At 39.1% G+C, this 19684-nt stretch overlaps 1 protein-coding gene across 2 annotated transcripts; it reads left to right on the plus strand.

Moving 5' to 3' along the window:
* Nucleotides 1–1609: 1609 nt before the first annotated feature.
* LOC107809098 (glutamate synthase 1 [NADH], chloroplastic-like) lies at nt 1610–13477 on the plus strand. 2 transcript variants are annotated; one of them, XM_075251928.1, is made up of 22 exons: nt 1610–2463; nt 2547–2666; nt 3242–3355; nt 3465–3617; nt 3715–3815; nt 3898–3994; nt 4439–4548; nt 5008–5111; nt 5234–5413; nt 5497–5840; nt 5987–6057; nt 6148–6617; nt 6733–7602; nt 7930–8084; nt 8380–8541; nt 8627–10225; nt 10532–10747; nt 10843–11111; nt 11443–11748; nt 11843–12110; nt 12487–12744; nt 12849–13477. In XM_075251928.1, exons 1-22 carry the CDS (start codon nt 2074–2076, stop codon nt 13131–13133), a joined length of 6642 nt encoding a protein of 2213 aa, XP_075108029.1. In that variant the 5' UTR covers nt 1610–2073; the 3' UTR covers nt 13134–13477. The 2 variants fall into 2 exon arrangements, with proteins under 2 accessions (XP_075108029.1, XP_075108030.1); XM_075251929.1 differs by lacking the exons at nt 1610–2463; nt 2547–2666; nt 3242–3355; ... (1 more) ...; nt 3715–3815; nt 3898–3994 and adding an exon at nt 4062–4198.
* The last annotated feature ends 6207 nt before the right edge of the window (nt 13478–19684 follow it).

Genomic DNA, 19684 nt, shown 5'->3' on the forward strand with positions numbered 1-19684 from the left:
CTGTTTGGTGATTTTATTGACTTGTGGGAAGTCATATAAATAGGGGAGGTGCTGTCTGTTTCATCGTAAAATAGGTTGTGGTCGATACATAATAGTTACGACGCTTAAACGATAATGATAGTGTCATTTGTCTTATTGTAGAATAAGGAGTCGTGATATTTGCATAGCTTGAGGTTGGGCAGTATATACAAGGTATGTGAGGCTATCCCCTTCATTCTTTTGCACGACTCCAATTGTACATAATGTAATGAACGAGTTCCCAAAGATACTCTACTCTTAGAAGCTAGCAGTACTTACATTGCTGCCCTTCTTATGAAACGATTGATATTGATGTTACTTCTCTTATTCTTATATTATCAATGTTGTTGGTAGTTCCTGATTCTTATAAGATTCTTGATGAAGAGTTAATCCTAATAACGTGTACGAAGGATACCGACCTTACGTCACTCCGAAAGGTTCAAAATATGATTCCAACGAGTCCAGCATGCATCATATATATGTATCTATTTTACTCTACCGAGCCGCACTATAGTCGGCCGGGTATGGCACCTATTGTGCAACCACTGATCAGTTGAGTTTTACCGAGCTCCACGTGGCCGGGTACGATTCTACCGAGCCCTATGATGGCCGGGTACGTTTTACCGAGCCTATTATGGCCGGGTACGATATGATGATGGTGATGCCCACAAAGGCGTATGTTTTAAAAGTTTATGTATATATATGTATGTATCATGTATTTCATGTTAGTAGTCCTCAGAGGTACCCAGATGTCACAGGTTGTATATTCTTTATTCATGTTTACATTACTGTTCTTACTTATGCTTTCTTGCCTCACATACTCAGTACTTTATTCGTACTGACGTCCTTTTTATTTGTGGACGCTGCATGTCGTGCTGCAGGTCCTGATAGATAGGTAGACGTAGCTCCCCCACCACAGTAGGCTGTCCAGTTCAGCGGTTATTGGCGAGATCCCTTCTCCGGACTTGCTGTGGTCTTGGTATGCATTTTTGTTATAGACCTTATGGGTATGTCGGGGCCCTGTTCCGGCAATGTTGTAGCACTTATGTTCTTTTAGAGGCTCATAGACAGGTGTCGACTTATGTATGGTTTAGAATGCCTTTTCGGCTGATTTTTGTTGTATAGTCTTTCATGGCATCATGATAGCTCGTACCTTATATATAGTTTCTTGACAGTCCTGTCGTCCCATGTTATGTATGTTCATGACATTATCTTTCATTGTTGGATGTTCATGATCCATGTCTACTATTTATATTGATCTTGTCGGCCCTTAAAGATAATAAGGAAGGTTAGATAAAATGTACGTTGGTGCTCGGCAAGTATGGCCCGGGTGCTAGTCATGACCCTCCAGTTGGGTCGTGACATTACTTTTATTTAATCCAATCAATTATAAAGTTTTAGATAAAAGATATAGCAGCACATTTATTAGCGATAGATTTGTTTTAATTAAAATTTAAACACGGATAAACGTTTTTTTCCAGGAAACACACATCAGGTAGGACCCACTCAAACCCACCCCCTCGGAGTCTCACACCCTGCCAACTTCTACTTCTATCTCATCTATAAATCCTAACACAAGCCACCTCGCCCATGCCGAAAACGAAGAAAGATAGAAGAGAGCAAATCCCTGCCGCCACCTACCCCCTCTGACGCTGAGCAGACTCTCTCCTCTTTCCTCTTGCCTTCGTTGTCCCCATCTGCGTTTTGTGAAAAAAATCCTTCTCCACCTATGATTTTGGTTCCTTTGTTTCGTTAGTTAAAAACTCAATCTTGAATAGCTTGATTAGATAAGGACTACCTTTTTTACGCTATATCCACCGCCCTCTCTTCAAACCCTTATTTTTCACGTGATCTGCTCAAAGTCGACTCATCTAATCATTCCTAAAGCCTTCTAAACAACGGATCTGAGATTTCTCTATAACGCTCTTTTTATTCATAAAGATCTGAACTTATTTGTTTTTTTTCCGTAATAACTTAATTCTGTATACAATTTACGGTATTTATATATATACATCTCTTAAAAAGACTGTAAACAACTGAACCTGGTGGTTTAATATGTCGATTGTTTCGAGTTCTGTGAACAATGGCGTGGTTATGCCATCGCCGGCCAAGAGTCTGGCGGGCCATCAATTGAATGCTATGCCTTTGGGCAGAGTCGGTGTTGGTCTGGGCAGAACTACTAGGGCCTCTAGATGTTTAGCTAAGAGGACTACCGGTTTCGATAAGAGGTTTTATGGAGCCAAACTCCGGGCCTCGGGTTCTGAAAGGTTGCACCTTTGGCAATCAGATGGGCCGGGCCAGGCTCCGAAGCTTAAGGTCGTGGTTCGTTCTGCATTGTCTAATGTGCCGGAGAAGCCACTCGGCCTTTACGATCCGTCGTTTGATAAGGACTCTTGTGGCGTTGGGTTTGTGGCTGAACTTTCTGGTGAAAGCAACCGGAAAACGGTAAATCAGAAAACTTTCTAAAAGTCTTTGTGATATTTTTTTTTAAGTCTATGGAAAGTTTGAATTTTTCAATTTGTTTTTAGGTTACTGATGCTGTTGAGATGTTAGTTCGGATGTCTCATAGAGGCGCGTGTGGTTGTGAGACTAATACTGGAGATGGGGCCGGTATTCTTGTGGCTTTGCCTCATGATTTCTACAAGGAGGTGAAAATTTTTAACTGCTCAGAATTACTGCTACTTATCTTTTCAGTTAGTGGAATTTTTTTAACCTCAATTGATGTTCTTGAAACTTGTTATGAATTGTTAATTTGATGATTTTGTTAGTTGCTTCTTTGCTTTTATACTATTTATGGTTGATCATGTGTGGGTGTATTACCGGAGAGGATGATAGGGGAATCTTAAACACGAAATAAATAAATAAATATTGCGTTCTGTCTTCTAATTGTTGGAATTTATTTTAAATGCTTTCTTATAATGTAAAATTACTACTACTGAAATAACAAGAAAGAAACTAGTAACTTGATCAATTTTTTTTCACAAGTAATAATGAAAATGATATAGTTTTCATCTATTTGTTTTTTCCAAGGTGTTTCTAAGACGTATTTTTATTCTGTATAAAATAATATCACTTGAGAATGACAACAAAAAATAGACTATTAATTCGAAATTTAATACTGAAAGTATTTATAGTGATCTCTTAGTTGCAAAATTACCAATTGTGGCTTGAAATCTGAACTAACACTCAATTGTTGCTTGTATCTTCTGTGTAACTGCCTCAGGTAGCAAGTGAGGTTGGATTTGAGCTACCACCACCTGGCCAATATGCAGTTGGTATGTTCTTCCTACCTACCTCTGAAAGCCGTAGGGAGCAAAGCAAAATTGTATTTACAAAGGTGAAATTCATCTCCTGCTCTATTTGATGCTTTTGATGACAGATTTATGCAGGTGAATTTCGTTATTACGTGTTCTGATTTTTTTTTTTGAATATTTGTGCTTCGGCAGGTGGCTGAGTCACTCGGGCATACAGTTCTTGGATGGCGTCCAGTCCCTACAGATAATTCGGGGCTGGGCAAGTCTGCATTGCAGACAGAACCTGTCATTGAGCAAGTGTTTCTGACACCAACTCCTCGGTCAAAGGTCGACTTTGAGCGTCAGGTAGTTGTCTGTTACTGAAGTCGTATATTTGTTAGTATTTAGTATTTCCCTATCAATTAATTGTTCATCATCGGTTTTGAATCTGTTCCCCCTGTAGATGTATATTCTGAGGAGGGTTTCAATGGTAGCTATCCGCGCTGCTTTAAACCTCCAACATGGTGGCGTGAGAGATTTCTATATATGTTCTCTTTCTTCAAGGTTTGTTCCTCAAGACTCAGAATACATCACTATTTGCTGTGGTGCTGTGGCTAACTTTATATTTTATAATCTTAATGCGCAGGACTATTGTTTACAAAGGTCAGTTGAAGCCTAATCAGTTGAAGGAATACTACTATGCAGATTTGGGCAATGAAAGGTTTACGAGCTACATGGCCCTGGTAAATATTTTATCCATTCTCTTTTAATTTGTACACTGACTCCATACTTCAACAACGAACAGCATTGGATCAATCAGTAAACTGAAGAGATGCAAGGTTGAGGAATGACTTCTGAGGCATTGAAGTATGAATGATCTCTTAAGTTCTTCCACTCCCTTGATCACAATTTGAATTTGGATGCCAGTTGGACTCTTTGGTGAGTTGGTAAGGAAACTCATTACCAAGTAAATAATGTTTACAGAAACTTGGTGCCCTCCTCTCTGCCATCTGTTCTTAACGAGAAAATATCCAATGTGTTGTGTCCTGTCATTGCCACAATCTTCAAAGTGCCTGAACTCAATTACCACTGCATCTGGAAGACATCTCAGCGGCTCCATTTCTTTTTTCTTCTTTTTGTCTGTATTGTATCTTGCAAATGTAAATTTTTGGTTTTTTCTGGTGCAGGTGCATTCTAGGTTCTCTACAAATACCTTTCCTAGTTGGGATCGTGCTCAGCCTATGCGTGTTTTGGGTCATAACGGGGAAATTAACACACTTCGAGGCAACGTGAATTGGTAAGTTTCCTGCCGAGTTACATTTTCTGGTATAATATGTGCAGAGCTTAATAAAATTCATCTAAGATTGATCTCCTGAATGAAAAGGTATTTTAGATGGTTTGGTTTCCATGTGAAAATCGAAAAGAGGATTCACTGAACCTTGTAAAATATCAATTGAGAGGATAAAGGGTCAACAGTAGTTGCTGCGAGTCAATGATGTTCTTTTCCACATTACACTAGTGGAGTGATGCACATGATTGAATCCTTCCTGTTGCATCAAATATCTTCCTTTGTTCCCTTTCAATTCTGGAGTAACATGTTGACTGCAAATTGACTAGCATGTTCTTCCCAGAAGCTAAGGAAGAATCTTAAATAGGATTCAGTTATTTGACAGTTGCGAATTTAAATTCCATTGTATCTTCTTGATTTGTCCTCTGCATTGATATTTTGTTTGACGTCATTCTTTTATCTATTCAGGATGAGGGCTCGTGAAGGTCTTCTTAAATGCAAAGAGCTTGGCCTTTCAAAGACAGAAATGAAAAAGCTCTTGCCCATTGTTGATGCCAGTTCATCTGACTCAGGTTCTTGTACTACCTTTCTGCACCTCAAAGCAGTCAACATCTGAACATGCTGTGATCAACTTTCCTACTAGCAGATATTTGTCTTGATTGTCCCATATCTGATTTTGGTCTCCATTTTTCAGGAGCTTTTGACGGTGTACTTGAGCTTCTGCTTCGAGCTGGTAGAAGCCTCCCAGAAGCTGTAATGATGATGATTCCTGAAGCCTGGCAGAATGACAAGAACATGGATCCTAACCGGAAGGCATTGTATGAGTATTTTTCAGCTCTCATGGAACCATGGGATGGACCTGCCCTTATATCATGTAATAGACTTTGAGGAATTAACTGATTTCTTATATGAGGTTTTTCTTTGTGGCATTTGCTTAATGTGGACATTGCCTTGCAGTTACTGATGGGCGCTATCTTGGAGCTACATTAGATCGGAATGGTCTGCGTCCAGGTCGCTTTTATGTCACATACAGTGGCAGGGTTGTTATGGCAAGTGAAGTTGGAGTAGTTGATATTCCACCCGAAGATGTATGCAGAAAAGGTCGACTAAACCCTGGAATGATGCTTCTGGTGGACTTTGAGAACCATGTTGTTGTAGATGATGAAGCTTTGAAGCAGCAGTACTCTCTCGCAAGACCTTATGGACAGTGGCTTAAAAGGCAAAAGATAGAGCTGAAAGACATTGTTGAGTCTGTAAATAAATCCTACAGGATCCCTCCACCCATTGCAGGAGTTTTGCCTGTGAGCACTGTGTCTCATACTAATTTAATTACTCTAAATCTTTGTTTTTTGGTCTTCTCTTTTCTTGCTGTCAATTGTGCCTCTTTGTTATTAGTTGGTTCTTTAAGTGCGTCTCAACTTATCAATCTATTCTTCTACAATTTTAGGCGTTAAATGATGATGACAGTATGGAAAATATGGGGCTTTATGGTTTATTGGCTCCGTTAAAGGCTTTCGGGTATGTTTCTTTTGCCACAGACTCAGACTGAAATTTCCCCAGAATTTTGTAACATGTATTAAGTATTTAATCGCTGACCTATTTATGCAGTTACACTGTGGAGTCCTTAGAAATGCTGCTACTTCCAATGGCAAAAGACGGCGTCGAGGCTCTTGGCTCAATGGGAAATGATGCTCCATTAGCAGTGATGTCTAACAGAGAGAAACTTACATTTGAGTATTTCAAGCAGATGTTTGCTCAAGTCACAAACCCTCCTATTGACCCTATAAGGGAAAAAATTGTTACCTCTATGGAATGTATGATTGGTCCTGAAGGAGATCTTACAGAGACCACTGAAGAACAGTGTCACCGCCTCTCACTCAAGGGACCTCTTTTGTCCATTGAAGAAATGGAAGCTGTGAAAAAGATGAACTACAGAGGGTGGCGCAGTAAGGTTCTTGATATTACCTTCTCCCGAGACCGTGGTGCGAAGGGTCTTGAGGAGACCTTAGATAGGATCTGCTCTGAAGCGCACAACGCGATTCAGGAGGGTTACACAACAATCATTCTTTCTGACAGAGGTACCAATCTTCACACAGCTATTTAATTTTTTTTAAAAGTATGTCATTCCTTTGTACATAGGTTTTTATCTCTGTTGTCGATATGGCATTAATATTTGCTTATTAACCTTCTTAGGCTTCTCGCCAAAGCGTGTTGCGGTGAGCTCTTTATTGGCTGTCGGTGCTGTCCATCATCATTTAGTTAAAAAGCTTGAGCGGACTCGTGTTGCACTGATTGTTGAATCTGCTGAGCCACGAGAAGTACACCATTTCTGTACATTGGTAGGATTTGGTGCTGATGCTATCTGCCCTTATTTGGCCGTAGAAGCTATATGGAGACTACAGGTTGATGGAAAAATCCCACCAAAGTCAACTGGTGAGTTCCGTTCCAAGGATGAGCTTGTCAAGAAATACTTCAAAGCAAGTCATTATGGCATGCAGAAGGTTCTTGCAAAAATGGGCATATCAACATTGGCATCGTACAAGGGCGCTCAGATTTTTGAGGCAGTTGGCCTTTCATCAGAAGTGATGGAGCGGTGTTTCAATGGAACTCCTAGCAGAGTGGAAGGTGCAACTTTTGATGCACTTGCAAAAGATGCACTCAAGCTGCATGAACTAGCGTTCCCAGCACGAGCCTTGGCTCCAGGGAGTGCAGAGGCTGTGGCACTCCCTAATCCTGGTGATTATCATTGGAGAAAAGGTGGTGAGATTCACCTTAATGATCCACTTGCCATTGCAAAATTGCAGGAGGCTGCACGAACTAATAGTGTAGCTGCCTACAAAGAATATTCTAAGCGTGTGCAGGAATTAAATAGACAATGCAATTTAAGGGGACTTTTGAAGTTTAAAGAGGCAGAGGTGAAAGTTCCTCTGGAAGAAGTTGAACCAGCAAGTGAGATTGTAAAACGTTTTGTTACTGGAGCCATGAGTTATGGATCAATCTCTTTGGAGGCACATGCTACTCTTGCTATGGCAATGAACAAAATTGGGGGCAAATCTAACACAGGTATGTTTTATTGGAATGTTTTATTTTTGATGACCGAGAAATCAGTCTGGAGGCCAACCACAGCGTTAAAAAACTTGGGGATGATGAGTCTGCCACTCTTACCTTTCTCCACTTAAATACTGTGGTTAGTTCGCTTGGTGCATGGTTCTAACTTGTGACCTAGGACACACGTCCTTCAACCTTTGCCAATTGAGCTAACCCCTGTGGGGCTGCTTAAGTGGAGTGTTGACAGTGATCTTTCTCTTGTGAGGCTACCATTTGTTTTTACCCCTTTGGAGCTGAAATTCTTTTGACTGTAAAATGAAAGCTGTACCTACTTTTGGACAGGTGAGGGTGGTGAGCAACCATCTCGGATGGAGCCTCTTCCTAATGGTTCAATGAATCCAAAAAGAAGTGCAATTAAGCAGGTTGCAAGTGGTAGATTTGGAGTCTCAAGTTATTACCTCACAAATGCGGACGAGCTACAGATAAAAATGGCTCAGGTACACTTTACATGAGCACTGCAATATATTTCATTCACGGTTATTTCCTTCATCAACATGTTTGTATTAATTGTTGATCCATTCCTATTAGATCCTGTATTCCAGTTGGAATAGAGGTTTCTCTTGTTTATGAATTTATGTTCATGGACAGATGATGCTGCATCTGCAAGGCACCTATAGGTGTCTTTGCCTCATTAACTGAAACCTGCATTTGGCATTTGGTGAGATAAATGTGAACAGTAAAGTTTTCTGTTACGCGTTGATACATCTATTCACATCCCTTTGTATTTTGCAGGGAGCCAAGCCTGGAGAAGGGGGTGAACTTCCTGGACACAAGGTCATTGGTGACATAGCTGTCACTAGGAACTCCACAGCTGGAGTTGGACTAATTAGTCCTCCTCCTCATCATGATATCTATTCTATTGAGGATCTTGCACAGTTGATTCATGATCTTAAGGTATTAAAATCTCGTGTATTTGCACTGTGCATCTTTTCTTATTTATTATTCATTGATTCTGAGATATTTCCCTTTATGCCTATAGAATGCAAATCCGGGGGCACGTGTAAGTGTCAAGTTGGTTTCTGAAGCTGGCGTTGGGGTTATTGCTAGCGGTGTTGTCAAGGGACATGCTGATCATGTCTTGATCTCCGGTCATGATGGAGGCACGGGTGCCTCAAGATGGACTGGTATCAAGAGTGCCGGGCTTCCATGGGAACTTGGTCTTGCAGAGACACATCAAACTTTAGTGGCTAATGACCTCCGTGGCCGAACAACACTGCAAACGGATGGCCAATTGAAAACTGGAAGAGATGTGGCTGTTGCTGCTCTTCTTGGTGCAGAGGAGTTTGGTTTCAGCACTGCTCCCCTCATAACACTTGGTTGCATAATGATGAGAAAATGCCACAAAAACACTTGCCCTGTGGGAATTGCCACTCAAGATCCAATTCTTCGGGAGAAGTTTGCTGGAGAACCAGAACATGTCATAAATTTCTTCTTCATGCTGGCTGAGGAAGTAAGAGAAATCATGTCTCAGCTTGGTTTTAGAACACTTACTGAAATGGTTGGCCGTTCAGACATGCTTGCACTGGATAAAGATTTAACCAAGAACAATGACAAACTAAAGAACATCGATCTGTCCCTACTGCTTCGACCTGCTGCTGATATCCGTCCTGAAGCTGCCCAATATTGTGTACAGAAACAGGATCATGGTTTAGACATGGCTTTAGATAACAATTTGATAGCCCTTTCCAAAGCTGCTTTGGAGAAAAGTCTTCCTGTATACATTGAAACTCCAATCTGTAATGTAAATCGCGCTGTCGGAACAATGCTAAGCCATGAAGTTACCAAGCGATATCACCTCGCAGGACTCCCTGCAGACACCATTCATATCAAACTTAGTGGAAGTGCAGGGCAGAGTCTGGGAGCTTTTCTTTGCCCTGGCATCACGTTAGAGCTTGAAGGAGACAGCAATGATTATGTTGGTAAAGGTTTGTCAGGGGGGAAAATCATTGTCTATCCTCCAAAAGAAAGCAAGTTTGACCCCAAGGAAAATATTGTGATTGGAAATGTAGCTCTTTATGGGGCAACAACTGGGGAGGCATATTTTAATGGGATGGCAGCAGAAAGATTTTGTGTCCGTAACTCAGGGGCCAAAGCTGTTGTAGAAGGTGTTGGTGATCATGGCTGTGAGTACATGACTGGTGGTACAGTTGTTGTCCTCGGAAAAACTGGAAGAAACTTTGCTGCTGGTATGAGTGGTGGCGTTGCCTATGTTCTTGATGTGGATTCAAAGTTCCGATCTCATTGCAATTCAGAGCTGGTTGATCTTGATAAAGTTGAAGAAGAAGATGATATCATGACTTTGAAGATGATGATACAGCAACATCAGCGTAACACAAACAGCCAACTGGCAAAAGATGTTCTTGCAGACTTTGATAATCTTTTGCCTAGATTTATTAAGGTCTTCCCTAGAGATTATAAACGGGTTCTGGCAAGCATGAAAAAAGAGGAAGCTAACAAAGCAGCAAATGAACGTGCCATCAAGGAAGCGGAGGAGCAAGAAGAGGCAGATTTGAAGGAGAAAGATGCCTTTGAAGAGCTGAAGAAATTAGCAGCTGCATCTAAGGACCAATCCAGTCAGGTTAGTTTATTTATGAAGTTTCTGAAGGCGCTGCCTTGGAATTCCCGAGAAGATTCTATTTTTTCTATAGATGTAGCTTAGGGACCTTGTGGCATATATATAAATAGGACAATCAATTTTTGCACTTATGATTTAGGAAGATTTGTTCATTTTGTAGTGTCTGCATTTCTATACATTAGATAGAAACCTGACTTGTCCATTAATTGCTTTATTGGACTTTGCCCGGCGCATTTGGGTATTTAGTTGCTGTAAGAGGCTTTACAATAGGTTTTGCAACTTTACATATGCACTTTTGGTCTTTTACAGGTTGAAGAGGAAAAAACATTGAAGAGGCCCACCGAAGTTGCTGATGCAGTCAAGCATCGAGGTTTTGTTGCTTATGAGCGACAGGGCGTGTCATACAGGGATCCAGATGTTCGGATGAGGGACTGGAAAGAGGTTATGGAAGAGTCAAAACCCAGTCCACTCCTTAAGACACAGTCTGCGCGCTGCATGGACTGTGGAACTCCTTTTTGTCATCAGGTAATATTAATGCTGAAATGTGTAGTGATTGATGCACAATATGAATACAAGCGGCCAAAATCTGATTTGATTATGTCATGAAAAATTTGTTGCAGGAGAACTCTGGGTGTCCTCTTGGAAACAAAATACCAGAATTCAATGAGTTAGTGTATCAAAACAGGTGGCGTGAAGCACTGGATAGGCTTCTTGAGACAAACAACTTCCCTGAGTTCACTGGTCGGGTGTGCCCTGCACCTTGTGAAGGGTCTTGTGTGCTTGGTATCATTGAGAATCCTGTTTCTATTAAGAGCATTGAATGTGCCATTATCGACAAAGCTTTTGAGGAAGGGTGGATGGTGCCACGACCTCCTTCTGAGAGAACTGGGTATGCATTTCTTCACTTGCTTGTACTGTACTGTTCCAAACCCTTGCCCCCACCATTCTACCTGTGCCTGCTTTTATTTTTCTTTGGAGGTGCTCCTTTTTCTCATTTCCAATTGCTCCTGGTAAGTGGTAACCGACTCTTTGCAGCTACTAAGTTGATTGTCTTTCAGCGTGTCCACTGTCAGCAGCATATTTTTTCAGCAAAAAGTTGTGCTTTTACGGATTATGTAGATGTTTCATTCTAAGAGTAGTTAAGCTTTGATGGATCGGCATCTACACTCTACCGTACATAACATCGATAGCTCATGTTCTAATTGTCCTCATTCTGACAGGAAAAGAGTCGCAATTGTCGGGAGTGGACCCTCAGGCCTGGCTGCTGCTGATCAGTTAAATAGAAAGGGTCATACTGTAACCGTGTTTGAACGTGCTGATAGAATCGGTGGTCTGATGATGTATGGAGTGCCCAACATGAAGACCGACAAGATTGATGTCGTTCAGAGGCGGGTTGACCTTATGGAGAAGGAAGGGGTGAAATTTGTGGTCAATGCAAATGTTGGAAATGATCCCGTGTACTCCTTAGAGCGGCTTCGTGAAGATCACGATGCAATTGTTTTGGCTGTTGGAGCCACAAAGCCAAGGTGAGTACCATGGATCGCATCATATCGCCTTTGGTTCATTGTGCTTTCTGAATAAGTAATTGCTCACTCAAACTACTTGTTGACTCATTGGTAGGGACCTTCCTGTTCCTGGACGAGACCTCTCAGGAGTTCATTTTGCAATGGAGTTCCTTCATGCAAACACAAAAAGTTTGCTTGATAGCAATCTCCAGGATGAAAAATACATTTCTGCCAAGGGCAAGAAGGTGGTTGTTATTGGTGGAGGTGACACTGGGACAGATTGCATAGGAACGTCTATTCGGCATGGCTGCAGCAGTGTTGTTAATCTAGAGCTTCTCCCTCAGCCGCCACAAACTAGGGCTCCTGGAAATCCTTGGCCACAGGTTTGACCATGTTTTATGTGGCAATGCACCTTACTCTTTCCCATGCATAGTTAGTCACTTCAATTAGCACGCTTGCACCTTACTGTTATTACCATGGCAAATGCACCTTACATTTTACTGTGCATAGTAGTCACTTCAATTAGCGTGGTTGCTTTATGTTTATCATGTGCATGATGGGCAATTCAGGAGCAATATGATGTTTTGTCAGCTTAAATTAGAAGGAACTACTCTTTTTATACTTTCAGAGGAAGTTTCTAGAATTGGCTTTATAGTATGAGTTAGGATTATGAAGTGATCATTGAACATTTATTAACATTTTTCTTAATTAACTTCCTGAATGTCATTGTGATATGTCCTTTCCATTTCTTGTTGGCAGTGGCCTCGTATCTTCCGTGTAGACTATGGGCATCAGGAAGCTGCTGCAAAGTTTGGTAAGGATCCGAGATCCTATGAGGTATTGACCAAGCGATTCATTGGCGATGAGAATGGAAATGTGAAAGGGTTGGAGGTCATACGTGTACAGTGGGAGAAAGATGCTAGTGGAAGATTCCAATTCAAAGAAGTAGAAGGCTCTGAAGAAATTATCGGAGCTGATCTGGTTATGCTAGCTATGGGGTTCCTTGGTCCTGAATCGGTTAGTATCTTATGATTTCCATTTTCGTTTCTTCATTTCTTTTTTGCTCTGATGAAATTCAATTAATATTGAACTGTTATTTTTGTGTTTGATCTTTTGTTCAGACAATAGCAGACAAACTGGGACTAGAAAAGGACAACAGATCTAACTTCAAGGCTGATTATGGACGCTTTTCTACAAGTGTGGAAGGGGTGTTTGCAGCAGGAGACTGTCGCAGGGGACAGTCTTTGGTGGTGTGGGCCATCTCCGAAGGGCGGCAAGCAGCTGCTCAAGTTGACAAGTTTCTCATGAAGGATGACGATGACGATTTCACTGTTGATGTGGCTAGCCAACAAGAATTTGTCAAGAAGCAACAAGATAGCAGCAAGCAGCAAACAGTCGTGACATAAGACACTTACAAAAAGCAAATGAATAAACGACACTGGGGGGAGGCTGGTTTAGGTATTTTCCTTCAAATGATATCCAAATCCAAGAAAAGCAGCACAAAGTAAATCAATAGCAGCTCAGCCTGAATATAAAATAGGATAGTTGATATTTTCTGATTCTTGGGAGTTTGAGGGGTGGGGGTAGGGGGATAGTATTTTTTTGTTTTTTTGTTGCATGTTGGGTGTCGATAAAGTTTATTATTGCCGTGATGGTTGTTTGGAGCAGGCTTTAGTGGAAAAAATAACATGTACAGTTCTCGTTTGTGCAAATTTTCCTTTGAAATTAATATTATGGGGGATTATTTCTAGTTTTAGCTGGTCCTGCACTTCTGCAAGTTACAATATTTTGTCGGTGCAACACTCTTCGTAGCATTCACATATAGGAAAATCTGTTGTGAAATTCATTCACTGTGTTACACTTCTGTTATCGTATGCTTGACAGTTTATGCTTAACTTTACCATATCAGGTTTTCTAAGTTCATGACTGGGTACTCTTGAAGATATATAATATGCCTTCGTTTAAAGAAACAACAACAAATCCAATGTAATCCCACAAAGTGGGGTTTGAAAATTCCTCCTTTATAGCATTTCAATTTTTGGATGTATAGATTTTAGTAAGTTATTTCAACCCTGACTAAATTTTACAAGTATGAAAAATTAATGCTTATTCTCTTAAATAAACAAAAGGAATATAGTAAAGTTGTTAGATGGAGAAACAAAAGGCAGGGTTTTTTTCTTCAAATTCTACTTATTTTGACTCATATTCTTACCAGAGATGATTAATAATCATTTCATTAATAAAACTTTGCGTAATTAATTGAACCTCTAACAATTGTAGCTGTGGATGCATACTTTGTTAAGGTAAAACCCTTAGAATCCTACTTATATTTGAAGCTTTTAGTTATATTTTGAATGCAAAATCTTGGACATTTATTATTTCATGACACAACTAATGACACATTAATAGAACTCTTGGATATATAGATTTTTTATCTAATGTATAACTTGAAAGATTGTCATGCGGTGAAAAACAATGTAGACAGTATTATGTTACATTACTTATTTTAAGGACATCTTTATTCTTTAAATACTTATATATCCTCTTATTTCTATTACACATCATCTATCCCACATTACAGGTTTATAATCCCTCATAACCAAACATATGAGCTACAAAACAGCACATGTTTGGACCGTTGTTCCCTCAAAGCCACGATCATCCATTAAATATAGTATTTCTCTTAGGCGGTGCGGTTGCTTTCCCGCGGTTAAACCCATCACCGGATGTAAACTGACCTCATTTGTTTCCACCAAATCAGCTCATCTTTTTCACAAAGACAAAGGCGGCGAATAGAGGGAGGCGAAGATCGAACGCGCAGCATACTGAAAGGTGAATCAATCAGCCATTTGGTATTTTGAAGCTTTTTTAAGAGATTTCGCCCCCAAAACCCTATCTTTGAATTCATAAAATTCTTCCAAAGTCTTCTTCTTGTATGTCCACTTTCGTTTTCATTTGTCTTGTGGCTAATTGATTGCAAAATATGAAGATTGCTCATTTTCAACTCTTTTATTCCTAGATTTTCCCTAATTTTTTGTTGTATGTGGTAGATTACAAAATTCACAACCGTTTCGTTCTTGGTGATTTTAGGTTTGAATAAACCTAAAAAATTACTAGCTATTTGACGGTTTCTCTTGTTTGTTATGTTCTTCTTGTTAATCCATCAACAGATCACCTTGTATAAGTATATTACATTTCATTAAAACAGTGTCTTCATTAAGAGAATTTTTTTTTTGTCAAATGGTGGTCTAAATAGTATGACCAATTGTGATATATTGCAGTGTCTTTCCTTTTAAAAGCAGAGTGAGTTTCCAATACTTTAGATGCGGAACTTTTTAATATTGGTAGTTGTAGAATGCATAAAGTCCCGTTATATAATGAAAATCTTATTGCTTTAACCGCTAGCGAATCGTCTGGAACAAGTATTTCTATAAAGGAGACTCATTGTGCCTTGTAGTCGTGAGTAGAGGCAGCTCCGGGATTTGAATTTTATGGATTATGGCGAGCCCAACTCATAATTGGCGAATTCGTAGGTTCAATTGATACTGGGTGCATACCAATGGGACCCTCCAATAAGTCTATTGGAATTGCCCCCCGTGATTGCCACCGAATCTACAACCCATTTATGCTACTGGGTTTATAGTTTATTGTATGTATATATTAGTGGATTGCTCAACACATATACAGGGTTTGACCAAAGCTATTGGTTCTGTTGAACCCGTACCATATACGGTATATCTGCCTTTGGTTGCGAGTCTTGACATGTAATCTTGGTTTTGTCACCATCTTCGCATTTTTCATCAATTTTAGTGAGTTACTTTAGATGGCCACTGTACGAAATTCAAAACCAATGAATCAATACTTTGTGAAACTAGATTTATCTAATGGCACTATCTTCAAATGCTATAAGAAGAAGTAGCAAAACAGGGTGATACTTTATTCAAGCCTACTTATTTATCATTTATTTATTTGCTATCCTTTGTGATTTTGGTATAGTCCAATATCTATCAATGCTAGGATAGATGCATCACAAAGTGATGATCCCGTGTTGCATTTGTGCTTAGGGAAAGCATAACTGATGTGGTTACAATTTGCTATTCTAATGCCAAAGAGTATTGCATGAGTTGGCATAACTATATCCCATACATGAGACTACGTGAAATTCACTTTCTAATAACGTAGAATCAAATGAGTCTAGAGAGTTAGCTTATACACATCTTTATTCTTGAAAGTTTTTATATCGTCAAATTTTAAGATTCATGAAAAATGAAATTCTTATTTGTATATGAAACTGTACTCCACTAGATCTTTATATTAAATCTAGTACTTTCTGTGAGAAACATGGTATTCATTGTAAAGAGAACTCATACATCCATGATATGGTTAATTCATTAGTTTTATGTATGATCATATGCTATAACTTATGGGATCAAGCTATTCTTGATGCTTGGTATGTCCAATATAGGGGTCTGAAAATGAAGGTTTCGAGTTATAAAAGGAAAAGAAAACGAAGTTTGAAATACTTCAAAGTGTGTGGTGTTTGGCCTTCAATAGGGTTACTGGTCTATGAGTTAAATAAATAAGAGTGAAAAGATATACGGATATTTGCAGAATATGCTCAAAATCCTAATATTATTACATATATAAATGATGGAAGACAATATGCAACATTATTGAAAACTACTTTTGAAAATCCTCAACGGGATGGTTATGATTCTAATTAGAGTAGTTAAACAAATAAACGTCTTTGTGGTGAGAATACTACGGACCCAAGAAAAAACCAAAGGATGAAAAAAGAAAAAAAGCCTAGGTCCAACTTTATTTCCTCATAATCTATAATTTTATTTTGTTGACTTTTGAGACGTAATTTTTCAATGAAATAAAATAGAACATTTGTGCTGGGATGACATGGAGATTCTAGATGATGGAGCCAAGGTGACGATTCTAGCTAGGGCTCTCTAAGGGGAAGGTACTGGTTCTTAAGGGTTAAGGGTACAAGGATGGTAAGGGTAAGGGGAGGGTTTCTTAAGGGTACTTTTCTTAATGGAATTTAAGGGTACGGGGTACTAGTATCAGTACCCCTACCGGTCCTAAGAGTGTGGTACTTAAGGGTGTGGTACCGGAATTCAGAGGTAATTTTAAATTAAAAATAAAAATAATTATATTTAAATACAAAAAAACTTTAATGGATGAAAAATATTCAATACTTTTATTTCAATACTTATAAAATAAAATTATAATTTACGGGATTTTTAATAACTTCTATTGGTTCTTCGCTTGAAATTGATAATATTTGTTCTTCTGCGTCCTTGCTATCATCCTTGCTATCTCCGGTAGATAGGATTTCACTATAGGCATTGTCATCTTCTTGAATTATTTCTGGAAGGCTAACGTTTCTTCTCTTCTAATATTTCAGCAAATCTTCATTTCCTTCATCATCGCAAACATTATTTCTAACATTTGTTCTAGAAAAACCTTGAAAAGCAAGATTATACCTTTCTTGTATGAAACGCCTAAACCCGGACCAGTTAGAATTTGTTTCAAAACGAGGACTCCCTCCTTAACATTACCCTTAATCAATCTATTACACACTTTTTTTACCAGTTTAGGAGATATTTTTAATAATAAATAATTAAAATTACAACAAATAGCAACACAAGTATAATAAAAATAAATGCGAAAATTAATATGAGTGCTAGAACGTTAATTGCAATTAGAGATAAATAGATATGAGAGTTTTGTTTGAAAATTGGAAGAATGAAATGGGGTATTTTATTTTAAAATACGGTCAAAGTGTATTTGAATAAACTCAGAGGTTAAAAAACATAAATTAAGGGGTAGGGAGGGAAAAATAGCCGTTTTTGGCCGTTCCGGTGCAAAAACGGCCACATTTAAAAAACAAAACTTAAGGGTACCATTACGGACTGGTCCGGTACCTTAAGGGTACTAACTGGACCGGTACTAAGGGTATTTTTTCCGGTACCCTTTCATTACCCTTACCCTCTACCCAAATCCTAAGTTGCGCAGACTCTCCGTTTTTTGTGCCGCACCCGTCTCGACATGGGACGGGAGTGGGTGCGGAGCGGGATACGTCCCGAATTCGGTCAACTAACTTCGGATACTTTCGCTTGAGTCCATCGACAAATTTGGATAGAAATTGAGATTTTGATTTCTCAAAATTTAAAATAAAACAGATTTAAGACATGTGGAATGACATACCTTCAATATTGTAGTACTTTTGTCTAACCTTTGCTGCTTTGTGTTTCAAAAAAACCAAGAATTCAAGGGGTCATATTCTAAGTTCGGACTTCTGGTAGACAATAGCAGCGATATAGGTGGAGAGTTGGTGGAAGGCCTTGAATGACTTTCTTTTTCTCTTTATAGCTCTATTTTTTATAATTTTGAATTTTTTTAGCTGAATCCCCCCGTATCCATACCTGAATCCGCACCCCCGAATCTTAAAATTTAGATTTTGCCGAATCTGACACTCGGATCCGTGACCGTATTGGATACCCGCACCCGAGTCCGAGCAACTTAGCCCAAATCCCCCACCTCTACCCCCAATCAGGACAGGTACAGTGCGGTACGGGTACGGGTAATACCCTCCCCTTAGACATCCCTAGTTGTAGCGCCTAAGCACTAGAGTCTGAAAACACATTCTCTCCGGTAGCACCTCTGTAAATCCATGTACTTTTGATTGTGTTTAGGCGCCAACTGATGGTGCCTAACCGGCAGTCTCTTTGAAGTTTTTGTTTTAGATTCATCTGTTATCGCCTAGGCACTGTTATTTGGAGCCTAGGTACTATACACCCAGGATATACTATTTTAGGGACTTACACCGTACAAAAATATTTTAAGTCAACAAATTAAAGGAGAAGCAAGAGGAAAAAGAGTTACTTGTAGATGACCCTTCTTAATAGTTAACATTCTATTCGATTACGTATATGGTCTTTACATGTCTTGAAGTTTTGACATCTAATTTTTTTTGTCATCTTCACACTTTCTTGTTTCTTGAGAACTTTTCCCCCCAATCACAAGCTCTTCTACATTAAGTTTTAAAGCGTACTTTGGGGTGGGTGGTTGTGGGGAGGGGGGAGGGAACTTCTCAAGCTTCCGTTTCTATTCTCAGTTTTACTTTCCACTGAGCTCTCCCTGTCTATCTCCAATTCTTTTCTCTGCCTCTGTTTCTCTTAGTTGTGCTGTGAACTGCTGCCCTAGTAGGATTGTTGTCTTTTGATGTCGTCATTTCTTTATATGCTTTATTCCCAATAAACTTTTCCTTTTTAAAATAACTTGAACTGTTTTATTTAGGTGGCAGACAAAGTCCAATGGCGCTGTTAAATAATGATTTTCATGCTTTCTCTTCTTTTTTTTTTCCCTTTATACGAGTTTTTTCCTTTTTTTCCTTTTTGCTATTTATCTCATCATTTGTAATTCCTTACTCGGAGTTGAGAAAATTGGAAGCAAGAACAATGATATGGATAGTTTATTGACCAATTAAATCTTGCGTCTTCCAGTTGATTGTTTTTCTCTACTTATCTCAGAGAGAAACTTATATCATGTGAATTTTCGATACTTGGACATCTTGCAAATTTTTCTTTCACTATAAACTATCAAAATTTCAAATGTGCGGATAGAAGTTATTCCCATCCTATGATATTTGTCTTAAAATTAATGCTATCAATATTCATGGAGCATCTTCTCTGAATGAAATAAGTCCTAAAGACTATTTCCGTTCAGATGAACACAATGTATTCCTTTTTAAAAGTTCTTTTTTTTCTTTAAAAAACTAACTGCTGTCCTTTAAGAAAATCGTTGTGGTAAGTAGTTGGAATCTCTATTGATTTGCGACTTTGAACGTCAAAAGCATATGCTTGTGAGATTTTAAGTTGGCAACAATTTTCGAATGCTTTTTGGTGACAGTCGAGTAGAAAAATTGGAATTGCACTTGTAAGGA

This window comes from Nicotiana tabacum, chromosome 4, assembly GCF_000715075.1.
Source record: "Nicotiana tabacum cultivar K326 chromosome 4, ASM71507v2, whole genome shotgun sequence".
In the NCBI taxonomy this organism is placed as follows: domain Eukaryota; kingdom Viridiplantae; phylum Streptophyta; class Magnoliopsida; order Solanales; family Solanaceae; genus Nicotiana; species Nicotiana tabacum.